At 40.3% G+C, this 20,415-nt stretch overlaps 1 protein-coding gene across 8 annotated transcripts in view; it reads right to left on the minus strand.

Annotated features, from left to right (window-relative positions):
- Positions 1-3,916: 3,916 nt before the first annotated feature.
- The window catches only part of LOC140480815 (actin-related protein 3B), a 196,345-nt gene continuing 179,846 nt past the window's right edge, over positions 3,917-20,415 (minus strand). For 2 of the 8 annotated variants that reach the window (XM_072576243.1, XM_072576244.1), the window contains exon 11: positions 13,022-15,784. In XM_072576243.1, the coding sequence (XP_072432344.1) occupies positions 15,635-15,784 (150 nt within the window). In that variant the 3' untranslated portion in view covers positions 13,022-15,634. Of the gene's footprint in view, positions 4,042-13,021; positions 15,785-16,073; positions 16,964-20,415 lie in introns of those variants that run through there. The other 6 variants (XM_072576240.1, XM_072576246.1, XM_072576242.1 and 3 more) reach the window with 5 other exon arrangements.

Genomic DNA, 20,415 nt, shown 5'->3' on the forward strand with positions numbered 1-20,415 from the left:
AAAGTAGAGGACCCAGCACCGATCCTTGTGGCACTCCACTGGTCACAGGCCTCCAGTCTGAAAAACCCTCCACCACCACCCGCTGTCTTTTATCTTTGAGCCAGTTCTGAATCCAAATGGCTAGTTCTCCCTGTATTCCATGAGATCTAACCTTGCTAACCAGTCTCCCAAGGGGAATCTTGTCGAACGCCTTACTAAAGTCCATATAGATCATATCTACTGCTTTGCCCTCATCAATCTTCTTTGTTACTTCTTCAAAAAGCTCAATCAAGTTTGTGAGACATGATTTCCCACGCACAAAGCCATGTTGACTATCCCCAGTCAGTCATTGCCTTTCCAAATACATGTACATCCTGTCCCTCAGGATTCCTGCAGTCAGTGCTCCATTTTTATTGTATTGGCTGCCAAAATAAAATCATGGGCTGAGGATTCTGGGTCTGTACTCAATGGAGTTTAAAAGAATGAAGTGGGATCTCATTGACATTTACAGAATATTGGTTAGAATGGATGTGAAAAAGTTGATTCCACTAGTAAGAGAGACTAGGACCAGAGAACATAGCCTCAGAGTGGAGGGATGATCCTTTAGAACTGAGATGAAGGAGAATTTCTTCAGCCAGAGGGTGGTGACTCTGTAGAACTCATTGTTGCAGAAGACTGCGGAGGCCAAGTCATTGAATGGTGTTTAAGGCAGAGATAGATTGATTGGTATGGGGATCAACAGTTACAAGGAGAAGGCAACAGAATGAGGTTGAGAAACATACTAACCATGATCAAATGACAGAGCAGATTCAATGGGCCATATGGCACAATTCTACTCCTATGTCTTATTGTGCTATGCGGTACCAGGTGTCTTTGGAAAGGGAGCACGTGGTGTCCACCAATATTCTTGATGTCTTTAGCAAGAGGTGGGTCCAACAATGGGTAGATGATTCATCTCCCCTTCCAGCTCCATTTTAATTTAGCTCCCTCCACTTCTCTCTACCTCTCCTTCCCCTTTGATGGTTGGCTTTGCCATTAATGACCTCTGCACATAAATTATTCAATTGGAAAATATGGCTAATTTAGTGGTGTTGGTTAATAAATGGAAAAGAAGCACCACAGGTGATTTGGTGATGGGAAAGAAAACATTTAGCTGTGAGTAAGAGCACTGCTGTATTTAAAGGAAAAAAATAATAAAAACAAAGCACCATCCTCACACATTTAGCATTGAACTCTGAGAACATGGGTATTCGACTGAAATAACTCCACAGAAGCTGGTGTCCTGCCACCAAGTCACAGTTTAGTTACAAGCTCCCTCTGCAGCTCTACAGGATGATCTGAGCGTTGTGGTTTACCTGTTTTGGTGCCAAAGTATGCGTTTTCTTCTCACCTTGACCATTATAGTCACTGTACTTCCAATAGAATCATTCACAATGTCAAATGTGCAGTAGGCATTTTGAAGTGAAATACAACAGTTTTTCTTATTCATTCATGGGAGGTAGTTTTTTTTTATTCTGGTAAAGCCACATTTGTTACACAGACCTTTGAAAAACAATTAAGAATAAAGCACACCACAGTGGCTCTGGAGTCACGTAAAGGTCAGAGCAACAGATTTGTTGCACTGAAGGACATGACTGAGCCAGTTGTTTTTTTTTAATGACACATGATGTCAATTTCATGGTCATGGTTATTGAGAAATTGAATTTAAATTCCACCAGCAACCATCATTGAATTTGAATCTATGACTCCAGAACATTAGCCGAAGTTTCTGGATTACTAGCCCCCAGTAGTATTACCACTACACCAACATCAGCCTCAGGCACAGGGGTGTATATAGGTACAAGTGTAACCCAAGGACTCCAGTACAAATGCACCCTAACTGCTCTTCACTAAATATCCTGCTTGGACAACATTAGAGGTATGTTGCAAAGTAGTAATATATGTAGAAAAAAGCTCAGAGATTGCTACAATGTGTGCAACTTTTCAGAGGTGATACTCAAAACTAAACTAAGAGGTATATGCTTATTTAGAGTGGGTCTCCTATGCTTTAGCCGAAGTAAAGTTCCCCTTATTGTTTGAATTGTGATCTAGCTCTGAACATCTTTCCCACTGCTTCAGGTTCTTAATTGTTCGTGACATATCTTATTGTTACTTACCATTGGTTGGTTGCCAGGCTTGGCACTGATTTATCTCTGTTGGGAGAAGTATAAATTGACACTGGCAGCATGGTGTAAAAAAGCAGAAATGAAAAGTGATTTCAAAAGCAATCAAGATGCCAGTGGCAAGTCAAAGTCAGGCAGTCAGAGGGAGGCCCGGCAAGCAAGTGGAGAGGTTTCCTCAGGCAGGTCAGCAGGGATAAGAGGGGCAGTACAGCAGAGCATCAGCAAAGAGAAACATGACAGAAAAGGCCTAGAGATAGCATCTTGGAACAGAGAGAAGAATAATTAAGTGGCCAAAAGATCGATTTTCAAAATGGAGGGAGAAAGGAGCAAGCCGTGATAGAATATGGAAGGGAATTCAATGGCATTGTGGACATATGCATGGGTAAAAAGGATGAAGATATACAAATTTTAAAGGGGTAAAATTGAAAGACAGTCAAGAAACTGCGTGACAGAAAAGCTAATATGCGATAAAGAAAAAGGCAACCTGTGCTTGGCGACTTGCAGGGTTTACAATGTCACCAAGTACAGGGAACTGTTACAGGGAACTGGGAATTATTAATATTACAAGGATTGACTATATTGAATCAAAATCTTGCTTTCACAATAGGATCATATTTAAAAAGACTAGATGGGTGACAACTGTGGAAATACATAAAGAAAGAAATCACAAAAAGTATTGCCATATTACTGGCTCGCCCCACCACTTCACTCAATATTATTCAACACTGCAATGAAAGAAATGGCCTCAAATAGTACACAATATTAAAGCAGTCATTTCTTTCCAGTAGAAAGGGAAAACAGAGTGAGTGATAGAGTAAATGAAATGATTAGCAGAATTGTGACACTTAAGTACTGCAGTGGCTCAGTGGCTAGAACAGTGGTCTGTGAAATCAGCAGTCATGGGTTCAAGTCTCACTAGGGCCTGTGTGAATTGTTGTAAACCTGCTGCATCAACATCCAAAGGAGTACTTTGCTGTAACCAGACTCTGGTGTTGAAGTCTGAAATGGGGCAATATAAGCCAAGTGCGTGAAATCCTATCTTAAGGGCAGCACGGTGGCTCAGTGGTTAGCACTGCTGCCTCACAGAGACCCAGGTTCGATTCCAGCCTCGGGCAACTGTCTGTGTGGAGTTTGCACATTCTCTCTGTGTCTGCTGGGTTTCCTTCGGGTGCTCCGGTTTCCTCCCACAATCCAAACGTGCAGGTTAAGTGAATTGGCCATGCTAAATTGCTCATAGCATTCAGGGGTGTGTAGATTAGGTGCATAAGTCAGGGATAAATATAGAGCAATAGGGTAGGAGAATGGGTCTGGATGGGTTACTCTTCGGAGGGTTGGTGTGGATTTGTTGGCCAAATGGCCTGTTTCCACATTGTTGGTGTTGTACGGTTAAGTTGTTCCAGGGTGGTAAAATGGGAACCAGTACCTTAATCTAACTTCTGAAAAAATTATAAATACATCATTTCCAACAACATACACTTCTTGCATCATCAGAGAGCTCAGTTTTCCTATGAGAATGTTGTACAATACTCACAACAGAGGTGTGCTATACATTAGATTTTATGCTAGCGAATGCCTTCTTAATGTTTCATTGCTTGAAGTATCAAAGGGAAATTAATGTCATATATTTCACTGTTCAGCAGATGCATTCACTTCTGGAAATTGATATGGTTTTTACTCATTTATGATCCAGAAAAAGGGTTAACAGGGGCCATTTGCTTGTAATGATTTTAACAGAATGAATATTCAAGCCGTTATGAACTGTTGGACAGTGCTTTTTATTAATAGTTTTATAAAGGGTTCAGTCATCAATCTTGAAAGTCTTCTGGGTTCCAGTTCATTAAAACCTCATGTGGCTCATTTGCCAAAGTTCACCACTGCTGCAAGACATTCTCAAGGAAACCTGCACAAACAGCAAATGATTCAAAAAATTCAACTGGATTTTTTTTTTAAGAGGCTGAAAAATCTATCGCTGAATATTGCAAGTGTTTTATATATAAAATGAGAATAGAAAGTGCAGGTTATGAAGAAGAAAGCCTAAATTATTCATCACTGGCACTGTTATTCTTTCTATCCTTAATATCCGGGAGATAACTTGTCAGATGTCCCCGAGGAATGATTTGAAACAAAAATGGTCCATCTGCACAGCAAGATAATCCAGCACCGTCAAAGGAAAAATACGTCAGCAAAGAAAAAGAAGAGACAAACAAAGACAGTAATACTGTTTGCAAATTTATTAGTGGACAATTCTGATATGCAGCATTCTGTAATTTATTTCTCTGAGATGGTTTCTCAATAGCCCATATATATTTGCATAGCCGTCGAAGATTGACTGATAGGACTCACTTAAATTGCAATAATATGGAGTACGAGACAAAATGCTGCCAATCAATCCTTGACACAGATCACTGTTTCAAAATGCCAGCCCTGGTTTCAATAACTTTAAAAAGTTTCACAGATTTTGTTTTGCCCAGTTCCATTCTGCTTATCCTGTTGCATTGAGCTCTTTTTTTTTAATAAAGCAGCATTACGTGTGCCAGAAGAAAATTTGATTCATAGCACCTTCCTATTCTCAGGCCCTTGTAGGAACAAACAAGGTGACTTCCATACTGCTCGGAGAGGTGGGTTCATAACCTGCATTGGTATCAGAAAACACATTACTATTGCTAGCTCTTTGCCTAACCATATAGACTCTCAGACCAAAATATCATTAAGTTTAAAAAGCTTTTAAGCACATGTAAAATCCAAATACATGACACTGACATCAAACCCTATTAGTCAAAGCAGGAAAATGAGAATGCCAAGAAACCCTTATTTAAACTCCTGCTGTCTGGCCCACCATGGGAAAACTCTAACTATTACATTTGCAAGCTGGTGGAAAATCAAAGAAGAAGCACTGTGGAGGCCACACAACTCAGTGGAGACAATTGATCCCACCATAGGAAATAATAAAAGCAAGTCCATCATTGGGATCACAGGACAGATTGCAGGTTATGGCTGTTCTAAGAGGCTGGAGGTGAGACACAATTATCTGCAAGAGTCCAGAGAAGACAGCAGAACACTGACCTGATATTGAAAGTTTAGTCAAAAGGAAAGCATATGCAAGGTTTAGGAAACTGAACAGAAGAATTAGGAGCAGGAGTAGGCCATCTGGCCCTTTGAGCCTGCTCCGCCATTCAATAAGATCATGACTGATCTTTTCATGGACTCAGCTCCACTTACCCATCCTCTCACCGTAACATTCAATTCCTTTATTGTTCAAAAATAAAATCTATGCTAGCTTTAAAAACATTTACTGAGGAAGCCTCAACCATTTCACTAGGCAGGGAATTCCACAGATTCACAACCATTTGAGTGAAGAAGTTTCTTCTCAACTCAGTCCTAAATCTGCTCCCCTAATTTTGAATACATGCCCTCTTGTCCTAGTTTCACCCGCCTGTGGAAACATCCTCTCTACTTCCACTCTATCTATTCCCTTTATAGTTTTATATTTTCTATAGATTCCACCTCCCCCCCCCCCCCATTCTTCTAAATTCCAATGAATATAATCCCAGTCTACTCAGTCTCTCCTTATAAGCCAATCCCCTCAACTCTGGAATCAACCTAGTGAACCTCCTCTGCACCCCCTCCAGTGTCAGTACATCCGTTCTCAAGTAAGGAGACCAAATCTGCATGCAGTACTCCATGTATGACCTCACCAGTACCCTATACAGCTCCAATATAACCTCCCTGTTTTTAAACTCAATCCCTTTAGCAATGAAGGACAAAATTCCATTTGCCTTCTTAATAGCAGCTGCATCCCAACCCTCTGTGATTCATGCATAATTTGCACAGCAGCATGCTGAAATTTTTTACCAGTCAAGTAATAGTCCTTTTTACTATTATTCCTACCAAAATGGATGACTTCACATTTATTAACATTGTACTCCATCTGTCAGATCTTTACCCACCCATATCCATGTCCCTTTGCAAAATTTCACAGACCTCTGCACACTTTTCTCTACCAATCATCTTACCACGATCTGCATATGGTCCACAATTCCAAACCATCTCTGTAAATTGTGAATAATTGCAGTCCCAACACTGATCCCTGAGGCATGCCACTAGTCACTGACTGCCAATCAGAAAAGCACTCATTTATCCCCACTCTTTGCTTCCTGTTAGTTAACCAATCCTCTATCCATGCTAACACATTGTCCATAATGCCATGCACCTTTATCCTAAGCAGCAGCCTTTTCATGTGGCTCCTTGTCAAATGCCTTTTGAAAATCTAGATACACCATATCTACTGCATCCCAGTTGTCCATCGTGTTTGTAATGTCTTCATTGAATTCCATTAGAGTAAAATAGAACAAAGAACATTAAGCAGTACAGCACAGTGCAGGCCCTTCGGTCCCCGATGTTGTGCCGAGCATTTATCTTAATCTAAGATCAACCTAACCTACGCACCCCTCAATTTACTGCTGTCAGTGTGCTCATCCAGCAGTCGTTTAAATGTCCCTAATGTCTCTGACTCTACTACCACTGCTGGCAGTGCATTCCATACTCCCACCACTCTCTGCATAAAGATCCTACCTCTGACATCATCCCTGTACCTTCCTCCAATCACCTTAAAATTATGACCCCTCATGACAGCCATGTCTGCCATGGGGAAAAGTCTCTGGCTATCTACTCTATCGATGCCTCTCATTACCTTATACACCTCTATTAAATCACCTCTCTTCTTTCTCTCCAGCATGAAAAGCCTTAGCTCACTCAACTTCTCTTCATTAGACAAGCCCTCCAATCCAGGCAGCAACCTGGTAAATCTCCTCTGCACCCTCTCTAAAGCATCCACATCCTTCCTATAACGAGGCGACTAGAACTGGACACAATATTCCAAGTGTAGTCTAACCAGGGCTTTATAGAGCTGCAGCAAAACGTCAAGGTTCTTAAACTCAATCCCCCATTAATGAAAACCAAATACACCTTTGTAACAACCCTATCAACTTGGGTGACAACTTTTAGGGATCGATGTACGTGGACCCCAAGATCCCATTGTTGCTCCACACCATCAATAATCCTGTCTTTAACCCTGTATTCAGCATTCAAATTCGACCTTCCAAATCACTGACCTTCATGTCATCAGCAAACCTATTAGCCCACCCTTCCACTTCTTCATCCAAGTCATTTATAAAAACTACAAAGAGCAGAGGCCCAAGATAGATCCCTGCGAGACACTACTAGTCACCAACCCCAGGCAGAATACTTTCCATCCACTACCACTCGCTGTTTTCTTTCGGCCAGCCAATTCTGTATCCAGACCGCCAAGTTTCCTTGCATCTCATAACTCCTAACTTTCTGAATAAGCCTACTTTGGGGAACCTTATCAAATGCCTTACTGAAATCCATATGCACCACATCTGCTGCTCGACCTTCGTCAGCTTGTCTCATCACGTCCTCAGAACTCAATAAGGCTTGTGAGGCATGACCTGCCCCTCACAAAGCCTTGCTGACTACTTTTAAACAAGCTGTGTTTTCTCAAATAGTCATAAACCCTATTTCTCAGAATCCTTTCCAGTACCTTCCTTACCATAGACATAAGACTGACTGGTCTGTAATTGCCAGGGATTTCCCTATTCCCTTTCTTGAAGAGAGGAACAACATTCACCTCCCTCCAAGCATTCGGTACTACTCCCATGGAGAGTAAGAATGCAAAGATCACCACCAGAGGCACAGCAATCTCATTCCTCTCTTCCCATAGTAACCATGGATATATCTAGTCAGTCCTGGGGACTTACCTATCTTGATGCTTCCCAGAATTTCCAGTGCATCCATTTTCTTAATATCAACCTGTTCAACCCTATTAACCTGGTCCACGGTGTTTTCACTATCAACAAGGTCCCTCCCTACAGTGAATACTGAAGCAAAAAACTCACTAGGGGCCTCCCTAACCTCTTTAGACTCTAGGGCATCAGTTCCCTCCACTATCCCCGAACAGCCCTATCTTCTCTCTGATCATTCTCTTATTCCTCACGTACGTGTAGAACACCTTTGGGTTTTCCCGAAACCTTCTTGCCCAGGCTTTGTCGTCTCCCTCCTAGCTCTCCTCAGTCCATTTTTGAGTTCTTTCCTAGCTACCCTGTAATCCTCTAAAGCTGTGCCAGCTCCTTGTTTCCGCAACCTTAACTAAGCTTCCTTTTGACGAGAAGCTCTCTGCTCTTGTTATCCAAAGCTCCTTCACCTTGCCATTCCTTGCCTGTCTCAGTGGGACAAAGTTAACCAACATGTGCAACAAGGGCTCCTTAAACAGCCTCCACATTTCTATTGTGCATTTCCTGTAGAACAAATGTTCCCAATTTATGCTCCACAGCTTCTGTCTAATAATAGTATGATTTCCCCTTTCCCAATTAAATATCTTTCTATACTGTCTGGTAAAGGTGAGGCAGTTGCAGTCTCTGTCACCAAAATGCTCTCCCACCAAGAGATCTGACACCTGGCCTGGCTTGTTGCCTAGCACCAAATACAATATGGCCTCCCCCCCTTGTTGGCCTATCTACGTATTGAGTCAGGAATCCCTCCTGGACATGCCTGACAAAATCAGCTTCATCCAGACCAGCTGCACTAAGCATGTTTCAATCAATATTGGGGAAGTTGAAGTCACCCATAACAACAACTCTGTTACATCTGCACCTTTCCAAGATCTGCTGTCCAATCTGTTTTTCCATCTCTCTGCTGTTATTGGGGTGGGGCGGTGAGGGGGGGGGGGGGGATTCTCTATAGAAAACACCCAATAAAGTGAGTGCTCCTTTCCTGTTATTGCCTTCCACCCATGCTGACTTTAGGTCTATTAGCTTGCCCAACACGACCTCTTTCGTGGTAATGATTGTTTCCGGTCCTCACCTACTTTTATCTCTTTGTTGATTATTGGCATGTTATTTGTGTCTTCCACTGTGACGACCAACACAAAATATCTGTTCAAATGTCTCGGCTATTTCCTCATATCCCATTACTAAATCCCCCTTCTCATCCTCTAAAGGACCAACATTTACTTTAGCCACTCTTTTTTGTTTTATATATTTATAAAAACTGTTGCAATCTGTCTTTGTATTCTAAGCTAAATTCTCATAATCCATCTTACTCTTCTTTATAGCTTTTTCTGTGGCTTTCTGTTGACCTTTAAAGCTTTCCCAATCATCTAGTTTCCCGCTGATCTCGGCCCCGTTGCATGCCTTCACTTTCAATTTGATTGCCTTCCTTATTTTCTTAGACATCCATGGCAGATTACCCCTTTCCTTACAGTCCTTCCTTTTCACTGATATATATTTTTGCTGAGCACTTTGAAAAATTGCTTTGAAAGTTCTCCAAAGTTTGTCAATTATCCCACCATAAAGTCTTTTCTTCCAGTCTACTTTAACCAACTCCTCCCTCATCCTATTGTAGTATTTAAGCACAGGACCCTGCTATTGGATTTTATCTTCACATTTTCCATCTATACTCTAAATTTAATATTACTGTGACTGCTCCTTCCAAGAGGATCCCTAACTATGACATCATTAATTATTCCTGTGTCATTACACAGGACCAGATCTAGGATAGCTTGCTCCCTTACCGGTTCCATTACATACTGTTCAAGAAAGCTATCGTGGATACGTTCAATGAACTCTTCCTCAAGGCTACCCTAACTGACCTAGTTTGACCAATCAACATGTAGATTAAAATCTGCCGTGATAATTGCTGTACCATTTTTACAGGCATTAGTTATTTCTTTCTTTATTGCCATCCCCTAAGTAATATTATTATTTGGTGGCTGATAGACTACGCCTATCAATTATGTTTTCTTCTTAGAATGTCTAATTTCCACCCAAATGGATTCAACATTATTCTCCATAGAACTTATATTATTTCTAACCTCTGTCCTGATATCATCCTTAAATATCTGAACTACACCACCCCCTTTACATTTCTGTCTGTCCTTCTGAATAGTCTGGTTCCCAGAAGATTGGAGAATAGCCAACATTGTTTTTTTGTTTAATAAGAGCAACAAGGATAATTCAGAAAATTAGATGCCATGAGCCTTACATCAGTGGTATGGAAATTATTGGAGACAGCATTTTCTGACATTTGGAAAATAATTGACATATTAAAGATGGCCAGCATGGCATTGCACAGGGGAGGCCTTGTTTCACAAATTTGATTGAGTTTTTCAAGGAAGTGACAAAACTGATTGATGAGCGTAGGACAGTGGATGGACTTTACTCAAGCATATAACATGGTCCATCATGGTAGGCTGGTCCAGAACATTAATCCCTGGTGAGTTGGTAAGTTGGATACAAATTGGCTTGGTCATAGGTAGTTGTGGAAAGGTTTTTTTTTGACTGGAGATCTACGACCAGTGGTTTTCTGTAGAATCAGTGCTGGGACCTCTATTCTTTGTAATTTATATAAATGATCTGGAAATGTAGGTGGTCGGATTAGTAAGTTTGTAGATGGCACAAAAATTGATGGAGCTGTGGATAGTGAGGAGTGTTATCGAAAGATACAATGGGATATAGCTCAGTTGGAAAGTTGGGCAGAGAAATGGCTGATGGAGTTTAAACCAGGCAAGTGTGAGATTATACATTTTGGGAAGTCAAATGCAACAGGGAAATATACCATAAATTACAAGACTCATAGCAACATTGACATACAGAGGGATCTTCAGGGCACAAGTCCATAGCTCCCTAAAACTGACAAAGCAAATGGATAATGTGGTAAAGAAGGCATGCTTGTCTTCATTGCCTTCATTGATTGGGATATTGAATATAAAAGTTGGCAAGTTAAGTCCTTTAGTTAGGCCACATTTGGAGTTTTATGTAAAGTTCTGGTTGCCATACATTAGGAATGATGGAAAGACTGCGAAGGACATTTACAGGATAGTGCCTGAATTGGAGTATAAGTAGGGAGAAGATGGCCTAGTGGCATTATTGCTGAACTCTTAATCCAGAGTCCCAAATAATTCTCTGGGGCCCTGAGTTTTAATCCCACCATAGCAGATGATGGAATTTGAATACAATAAAAATCTGGAATTAGGAGTCTAATGGTGACCACAAATCCAATGCCGATTGTCAGGAAAAAAACCCATCTGATTCTTTAGGGAAAAAAATCTGCCATCCTTACCTGGACTGACCTAAATGTGACTCCAGACATACAGCAATGTGGATGACTCTAAACTGCCCTCTGGGCAATTAGGGATGGACAATAAATGTTGACTTAGTGGCGACACCCTCATCCTATGAATGAATTTAAAAAATAACTATAAGGAGAGGTTGGACAAACACTAGATCATCAGACACCGAGGTACGACTTGAAATAAGTATGTAAAATTATGCAAGGCATGGACATGATGGAAAGCAGATTCTTTCTCCCACAGTGGAAATGTCAAATATTAGGGGGCATAACTTATAGATGTGAGCATAAAAGTTTAAACAAGATATGGGCAGCACTTTTTTTATGCAGTGGGTGGTAAATGCCTGGAAAGTGCTGCCAGCAGAAGTGGTAGAAGCAGATATAAAAGCAATGATTAAGAGACATTTTGACATGAGCATGAATATACAGGGAATAGAAAGATAAAGTTCACGTGCACACAGATGGCATTAGTTTAGAATGGCATCATAGTCGGAACAAACATGGTGGGTTGAAGGACCCTTTCCTGTTCCATACTGTTCTATGTTCTAAATTGTGTCAGTACAGGGTTTTGGGGGAGATGCATATTGGTAAATAAGAAAATTAGACCGTAAGATATAGATGCAGAATTAAGCCATTCGGCCCATCGAATGTGCTCCACTATTTGATCATTGTGAATATGTTCCTGAACCTTATTCTCCTGCCTTCTCCCTGTAACCCTTGATCTCTTTACTAATCAGGAACCTATCTATCTCTGTCTTAAATATACTCAATGACTTGGCCTCCACAGCTTTCTGCGATATTGAGTTTCATAGATACACCACCCTCTGACTGAAGAAATTCCTCCTCTTCTCAGTTCTAAAGGGTTGTCCCTTCATTCAGAGGCTATGCCTTCAGGTCCTAGTCTCTTTTCTTCATGGAAACATCTTCTCCACTTCCACTCTATCGAGGCTCTCAGTATTCTGTAAGTTTCCATGAGATATCTCTTCATGCTTCTAAACTCCATTGGGTACAGACTTAGAGTCCTCAACCGTTCATCATATGACAAGCACTTTATCCCCACGATCATTATTGTAAACCTACTCTGAATCCCCTCCAAAGCCAGCATATCCTTTCTGAGATCCAGGGCCCAAAACGTCTCACAAAATCCCAAATGCAGTCTGACCAGAGCTTTATATTGCCTCAACAGAACGTTCCTGCTCTGGTATTCTATCAATCTGGAAATGAATACTAATATTGCATTTGCCTTCCTAACTCCCAACTGAACCTGCATGTTGACCTTAAGAGAATCTTCAACCAGGATTTTTAAATCCCTTCGTACTACAGATTTCTGAAACCTTTTCAAAGAGGATACTTCTATGTCCTGAACAACATTTGCAAGAAGCATGGTCAGTGGGAGCATGTCTAAGCTCCAGGTTTGGAACTTGACTAATAGTTGATATTAAAGCAATGCAGTAATGAGATTAGTATTGACATGGACAGCATGTAGGCAGATATTTTCACATCAAGTTATTCAGAGATAATATTACATAGCTATGGAGCAGGTGGAGCTTGAATCCAGCCTCTTTGATCAGAGGTAAGAACATTACCACAGTGCCATAAAACCCATGTTTGCATATGCTTACCCAACAGCCAAAGGGTACACAGGCAGAGCAAAATTAAGGAGTGACTGCCACGCAGTGCAAGTATTCCATTAGTGCACCTAGTTCACTCAGGTTTGAAGAGCAATGGAAGTGATGTAGAGTGCATCAGAGTCAAGTCCACAGCACTACAGCTGGCTCAGCTGCACAGGGAGGCAAGAGAAAGATCAGAAAAGCAAAAAAAGGCTCGGCATTTCTGTGGCTACAGACGTAAATCCAAAATGGAACATGTTGTCTCCCTGGCACCCCAAGGCAAGGGTGTCACTGACCAACTGCTCAGAACACTGAGAGAGTGGGGGTACACCCAGTGGTCATGGTTTGTATATCAAGGGCTTGGCTAGAATAAAGGGTGAGATTGCGCAGATTTAAAGAATCTGGGAAAGATTTGCCAGTAGGACCTCAGGTGAAGTAATCTAATCGGAGTCCTAAACCTTAATGAATCTAGTGTTACAATGTGGGTAAACCCTCCTGCTTAATTTAAACCAGCAACACAGAAAAGATTTATCCCGTGCAGTAATCTATGAAAAGTCGAGAGGCTAAGAGCAAGTTAATAACAAGTTTATTTTTTAAAGTATAGCAGAGAATAATTAACTGACATCTATTTACAACTCGTTCCTCTAACTTATCTCCTATACTAGTCTGATAAAACCCCCCAGTAAGATTTACCAAAAAAAATTCAAATTTCAAAACCTGTCGTATTTTCCTCTGTAGATTTGCTCTCCAGGTCAGTGTCGATGTTTTTCCTCTGTGCAAACTCCTTCTCTAGACAGGTACCTCTGAGTGAGTTCTTACCAGCAGCCTCCATCTGTTGGTTTTTTGCCAGTTCTCCCTCAACTGTTCAATTTTTCCTCGTCTTATACCCCAAAGCAACAGGTTGTGTCATTGGCTTTTACAATTGTCTATACTAAATACTAAATTGTCTATACTATACAATTATACTAAATTCAAACTTGATTGGAATTTGTTTTTTTTGGGGGGTATAATTTAAACTGATTGGCCTAATTCAATTTGTTTTTTGTCTCCAGGCAGCCAACTACTCTGGCTGCTGGACCAAAAGGTTACATTATATCTTGTTCAGAATACTTGGTGCTGTATCAGGTAGTTCTGCTAGCTTTTAACTCTCTTAAAGGTACAGTACCCCTTACACCTTCATAACACTAAAAATAGGTGGACAGAGCAGATGAATCAAGAGGTGGAGAGATAGAGGACTTTACATTCCCAGGGCAACAGGACTGATGCTGGAAAGGGGTGTGACCTATTGAGACCAGATGCTTTGTGTCAGAACAGAACTGGAGCTAACGTCCCTGTGATCCACTTTGGTAGTGCTATTGGAGGGATTTAAAGTGACTTGGCAGGGGAATAGGTATCAGAGATAGCATTAGAAACTTAAAGTAAGATAGGATTAGAAGAGACAGCATGTACTAGAAATTGTATTTTATTAAACAGGATCTAAATAAGATAAATACTTGCATTTATATAGTGCATTCCACTACCACATCACCATTCTATCATTCTCAAAGCTTTCCATACACAATGACATCCTTCCTTTTTTTCCTGAAGTGTTGCAATGTAGGAACTGCAGCAGCTAATTTGTGTACTGTGATGATGACTAGATTATATGGTTTTATGAAACAGTTTGAGGGAAAAATATTGGCCAGGAAACTGGGAAGAACTGCTTTGGTTTTTCTCAAAATGATGCCACGGGAATATTTGCATCCACTCAGCAGATAGATGGGGGTCTGTTTCAGATGGGGTCTGAAAGCGAACCATTCTGACAATGTTAAACTGGTTTTGCTAAAGTGTCAAAGGGTGAAATTAAACTGCGGATCAGTTTGAGATAAAGGAAGTACTGCTGAAAAGAGAGGTTGAGTATTTTAGGTAAGGCAGTGCACAGCCTTCTGTATGATTGATACAGAATCTTGGAAGCATTGTAAACTGAGGAAGAGAACAGCGATAGGCAAAGACGTTAAGGTGAAGACAGAGTACGTAGAAATAAACTGTTTCCATTGGCAGAGTCTGAGAACCAGAAGACATTAATATAAGGTAATTGGCAAGACAAACCAACAGCAACATGAAGAAAATCTTTATGCTACCAGGCAGTTTGGGTTTGAGATACACTGCCTTAAAGGAACTTGCAGTAGACACTAGTTCAGCCTCAGCTAGAGAACTAAATCTAATTCTGGGCACTATACTTTAATAACAATGTGAAGGCATTGAGAAGTGCAGAAAAGATTCAGGAGAATGATTGCAGGGATGAGGAATTTCAGTTAAACAGATAGATTGGAGAAGATCAAACTTTTCTTTAAAGAAGAAAAGGCTGAGAGGAGATAAAAGCTTTCAATATCATAGTTAATCCAGGCAGATTAAATATGGAGACAATACGTTCATTTGTGAAATGATCCAGAATGAGAGGGTACAGATTTAATTAATTAATAAAAGAAGCAAAACTGTAATATTAGGAAATGTTTTTCACACATCGAGCAGTTAGGGTCTGGTACACAGAGTGTGGTGGGGACAGGTTTAATCAAGGCATTCAGAAGGAAATTACACAGTTATTTTAGAAAAGGAAACTATGTAGACAAATGAAGACAAGGCAGGAGAACAGCACTAGACAAATGGTCATTTGGAGTGCCAGTGCGGAAAAAATGGGCCAAATGGCTTGCTTCTGCGCCATAACAATTCTGTGATTCTGTGAGAGGGTGGGAGGCAGATTCATCTGTGGTTTTCAAAGGGGAATCGAAGAACAACAAATTTGCAGGACATTATGAAAAAGGCTGAAAAGTGGTACCAAATGAATTGCACTTGCAGAGAGCCAGCATGAACACAATGGGCCAAATGTTGTCTTCCTGGACTGTAACCATCCTATTAAAATAAATAACAATGTATATTATAAAATATTCAAGCAATAAGTAGTAAAATATTGAAATAGTTAACAGTCTGTTCTATTTAATTCAATATTTCGAATAATTCAATGATTGGACAATTGAATAGTTTAGCACTGACAAATCCTCTTGTGGTATTTTATTTGAAGTTTCTGAATTAGAATCACTTCTACCATTTTAAGTGTAAAAACTGACTAGATTAACAGCAGTAGATAGCAATAAAGGCAAAATCTTGTAAAGGAGGAAATGACAAAGTCTTAAAGCATATGCATTGTGAAGTGCTTTTATTAAAATGATGCATGGTAGCATTTCATCCATTTATTATAATCTCAAAATATTTAACATTTCTCTCAATGTCCTGGCTCAAAACAGCAAACCTAAAACACTGCAAATAAGTAACTATGTAAGAAGCACAATGTTTAAGGCATAATGTTATAATTAATACTGTAAACTGAAACAAAACATTAAGGGTAATTTTACTTTAAACAAAAAGAAACATTCCTTCTTTTTAAAATAAATAAGCAACAGTTGCTAATGAACTCCATAGTTCCAAGTTCAAGATATTCAACTGTACACATTAGTAAACATCACACTCATCTGGATTGTGCTGAGAAAGTTTCAATCTTATAATGCAAAATAGTTATGAAATATAAACAAAACTGTCACGTGATTTGCAATATATCTTTCCATATTTACAAAGAGAATCAAATTCCTTTAATTGGACCATTTCATTCCTTCACTAGAAAGGGAGAATTAATGCTATTGGCATTACTTTTCAAAACCTACTTAGATTAGTATACTGTATCTCAAGTCCAAAACACTTTCTGCTGTGCTATAAACCTAAGTACAGGAAAGCAGGAACATTGCAAGAACATAAATAGCTGGCGCATGGTGGGCTTAACTAGAAGTAATTCTAGACAGTGTCCAACCCTGTCGGATAAGCGGTTTGGGTTCAACTATCCGGATTACAATTCAGCAGTGGTACAAACCTGCTAGTTCTTCCACTAATCCTGTTCTGTAGCAGGACTTTCAATTCCTAAGCTGCAGTAACTCATAGCTGCCATTATGACATGACGCCAAAAACTGGGTTGTGACGACAAATACTAGGACCAAATTCTTCATAATCCTTTTTTGTGTGGCATACTTGGTAAAACTCAGGCTGTTGGGAGGGAAACAAAGTAGTCATGTTGCTAAATTATTTTCATTTCTTTTCCATCACCTCACTTATCCTGATAATGACAATTATGATGACAGAGATAGTTTTGGACTCCAATCAACACAGCTGCATTTAATATGATGCTATTAAAAAATTTTGCTATATAAAAATGACATTAGAAATATAGGTCTTGGCATCAGAATAATCTTTGTTAGAATTACATACAACTTGAAAGATAGAAGACTGGATCGAGTATTTTCACCTTGAAAAAAGTAATTTTTAAGGGTGTGGAAGCTAAGCGAGCAGAAGGAAATAGGGACACTGGGCTAGCAGTTGAGAAGCAGTCATAAACATTATAAGGGACATTACAGAATATTTAGGAACAAGTAAAGGTACGGTAAAGTTGCCATAGTCCTAGCAGACCATAGGGCTGCTCTCTTATTAGGAAGAAGAAGTACATTCTTAGTAGAAAGAAAGGCTCTGTAGAATAAGACGTGCTATCTGTGATTAATTAAAAAAAGTTAAGGAGTGCATCAAGCTTCAAAGAAAAATATATAATTGTTCAAAGGGTGAATGACAGGTCATAGAGTCATAGAGAAGTACCCTTCGGTCCAACCCGTCCATGCCGACCAGATATCCCAACCCAATCTAGTCCCACCTGCCAGCACCCAGCCCATATCCCTACAAACCCTTCCTATTCATATACCCATCCAAATGCCTCTTAAATGTTGCAATTGTACTAGCCTCCACCACATCCTCTGGCAGCTCATTCCATACACGTACCACCCTCTGCGTGAAAAAGTCGCCCCTTAGGTCTCTTTTATATCTTTCCCCTCTCACCCTAAACCTATGCCGTCTAGTTCTGAACTCCCCAACCCCAGGGAAAAGACTTTGCCTATTTATCCTATCCATGCCTCTCATCATTTTGTAAACCTCTATAAGGAAAAGAACAATTAAAACATTAATTAATACTACTAAATTAGAGTATGAGAGGCTAGCTAGTGTTATAAAGATGTGAGCGTACTATACCTTTAACAGAGTAAAAGCTAGCAGTGACAGCACCAAGTGTTCTCAGTAAGACACAATGTAACATGTGCTCCAGCTACTGGGGTAGCTGGTTGCCTGGAAACAGCAGAACAGATCCGAATTAGGCCAATCAGTTTAAATTATACCCTGAAAAATACCAAATTCCAATCAAGTTTGAATTGAGTATATTGACGATCTCAAAAGCCAATGACACAATCCAATGCTTTGGGGTATAAGACCAGGGAAAATTGAACAGTTGGGAGGAGAACTGCCATCAGACCAACAGCTGTAGACTGCTAGTCAGAACTCTCTGAGAGGTACCTGTCTCGAGAAGAAATTTGCACAGAGAAAAACCTCAACACTGACCTGGAGAGCCAATCTACCGCCAAAGATTAAGAGAAGATTTGACTGCTTGCTGCTGTTAAAATTTGAATTTTTCTGTAAATCTTAATTGGGAGTTTTATTGGATTAGTATTATAGAAGGGAAGGTAAAAGATAGGTGAGAGGAAAGAATTGTAAATAGGTGTTTATTTAATTATTCTCTGTTATACTTTAAGAAATAAAGTTGTTAATTCTTAGTTTAAATAGTTGTTGGCCACTCAAATGTTTACAGGTTACTGCACTGGATAAATCTTTCCTGTGTTGCTGGTTTTAAATTAAACAGGAGGGTTTACCCCGTGTCATAACACTAGGAATGTAAAAAAATGATAGCAAGAGTTCCTGCAAATATTTAAAAAGGAAGACTGGACATTGGACCGCTGGAAAATAATGCTGGAGAAGTAATAATAGAGAACAAAGAAATGGCAGAGGAATTAAATAGATACTTTGCATCAGTTTTCACAGTGAAAGACAACAGCAGCACACCAGACTTCAAGACAATCAGGAGCAGAGGTGAGTACAGCAGCCATCATGAAGGAGAAGATGCTGGAGAAACTGAAATGTCTGAATATGGATAAATGACCAGATCAGATAGACAATATCTCAGAGTTCTGAAGGACATAGCTGAGGATATCGTAGAGTCATTGGTGGTGATCTTTCAGCCATCACGAGAGTTAGGGACAGTGCCAGAGGAATGGAAAATGACTAATGTAACACCTGATTAAGAAGGGAGGGTTGCAGCAAACAAGAAGCTATAGGCTGATTAGCCTGAAATCGGTCATTGATAAGAATTTAGAATCCATTGAGGCTATGCTTGACAAATCTGCTAGACTTTTCTGAGACAGTAATGAGACAGTTAATTGCTCAACAACAAAGGAGAGCTAGTGGACATGATCAATTTGGACTTAAAGAAAGCTTTTGACATGGTGCCACATAGGATGCAGCTAAATAACATAAGAGGCCATAGTGTTAGGAGCAAGATATTGGCATGGATAGAGGATTAACTGACTGACAGAAGGCAGAACATGGGGATAAAGGGGTCTTTTCCAGGTTGGCAGTCGGTGACCACTGGAGTTCTGCAGAGGTCAGTGTTGGGACAACAACTATTCACACTATTCATTAATGATCTGGATAAAGGGACTGAGGGCATTGTTGCTACATTTGCAGATGTCACAAAGATAGGTGGATGGTCAGGTTGTGGTGAGGAGCAGGGAGGCTACAGAAGGACTTGAGCAAGCTAGGAAAGTGGGCAAAGATGTGTCAGATGGAAAACAAAGTGGGAAAAATGTGAGGTTGTTCATTTTGGTAGGAAGAGGCTAAAACTACGTACTGAATGGAGAAAGGCTTCGGAAATCTGATGCACAAAGACAGTTGATGTAGAACTGGGCTGAGAAATGGCAGGTGAAGTTCAACCTGGATAAATGTGAAGTGATACATTTTGGAAGGTCAAACTTGAATGCTGAATATAGAATTAAAGACAGGGTTCTTGGCAATGTGGAGGAACAGAGGGATCTTGGTGTTCAAGTACATAGAGCCCTCAAAGTTGCCACCCAAGTGGATAGAATTGTTAAGAAAGCATATGGTGTTTTGGCTTTCATTAACAGGGGGATCGAGTTTAAGAGCCGCAAGGTTTTGTGACAGCTCTACAAATCCCTGGTGAGACCACACTTAGAATATTGTGTCCAGTTCTGGTTGCCCTACTATAGGAAAGATAGAGGCTTTGGAGAGGGTGCAAAGAAGGTTTACCAGGATGCTGCCTGGACTGGAGGGCTTGCCTTATGAAGAGAGGTTGACTGAGCTCAGATTTTCTCTCTGGAGAGAAGGAGGAAGAGAGGTGACCTGATCAAGGTATATAAGATAATGAGAGGCATGGATAGAGTCAATAGCCAGAGACTTTTCCCCAGGGCAGGATTGACTGGCATGAGGGGTCATAGTTTTAAGATATTAGGAGAAAGGTATGGAGAGGATGTCAGAGGAAGGTTCTTTAGAACATAGAACATAGAACATAGAAAAATACAGCGCAGTACAGGCCCTTCAGCCCTCAATATTGC

This window comes from Chiloscyllium punctatum, chromosome 8 (assembly GCF_047496795.1).
Source record: "Chiloscyllium punctatum isolate Juve2018m chromosome 8, sChiPun1.3, whole genome shotgun sequence".
NCBI classification, from domain to species: Eukaryota; Metazoa; Chordata; class Chondrichthyes; order Orectolobiformes; family Hemiscylliidae; genus Chiloscyllium; species Chiloscyllium punctatum.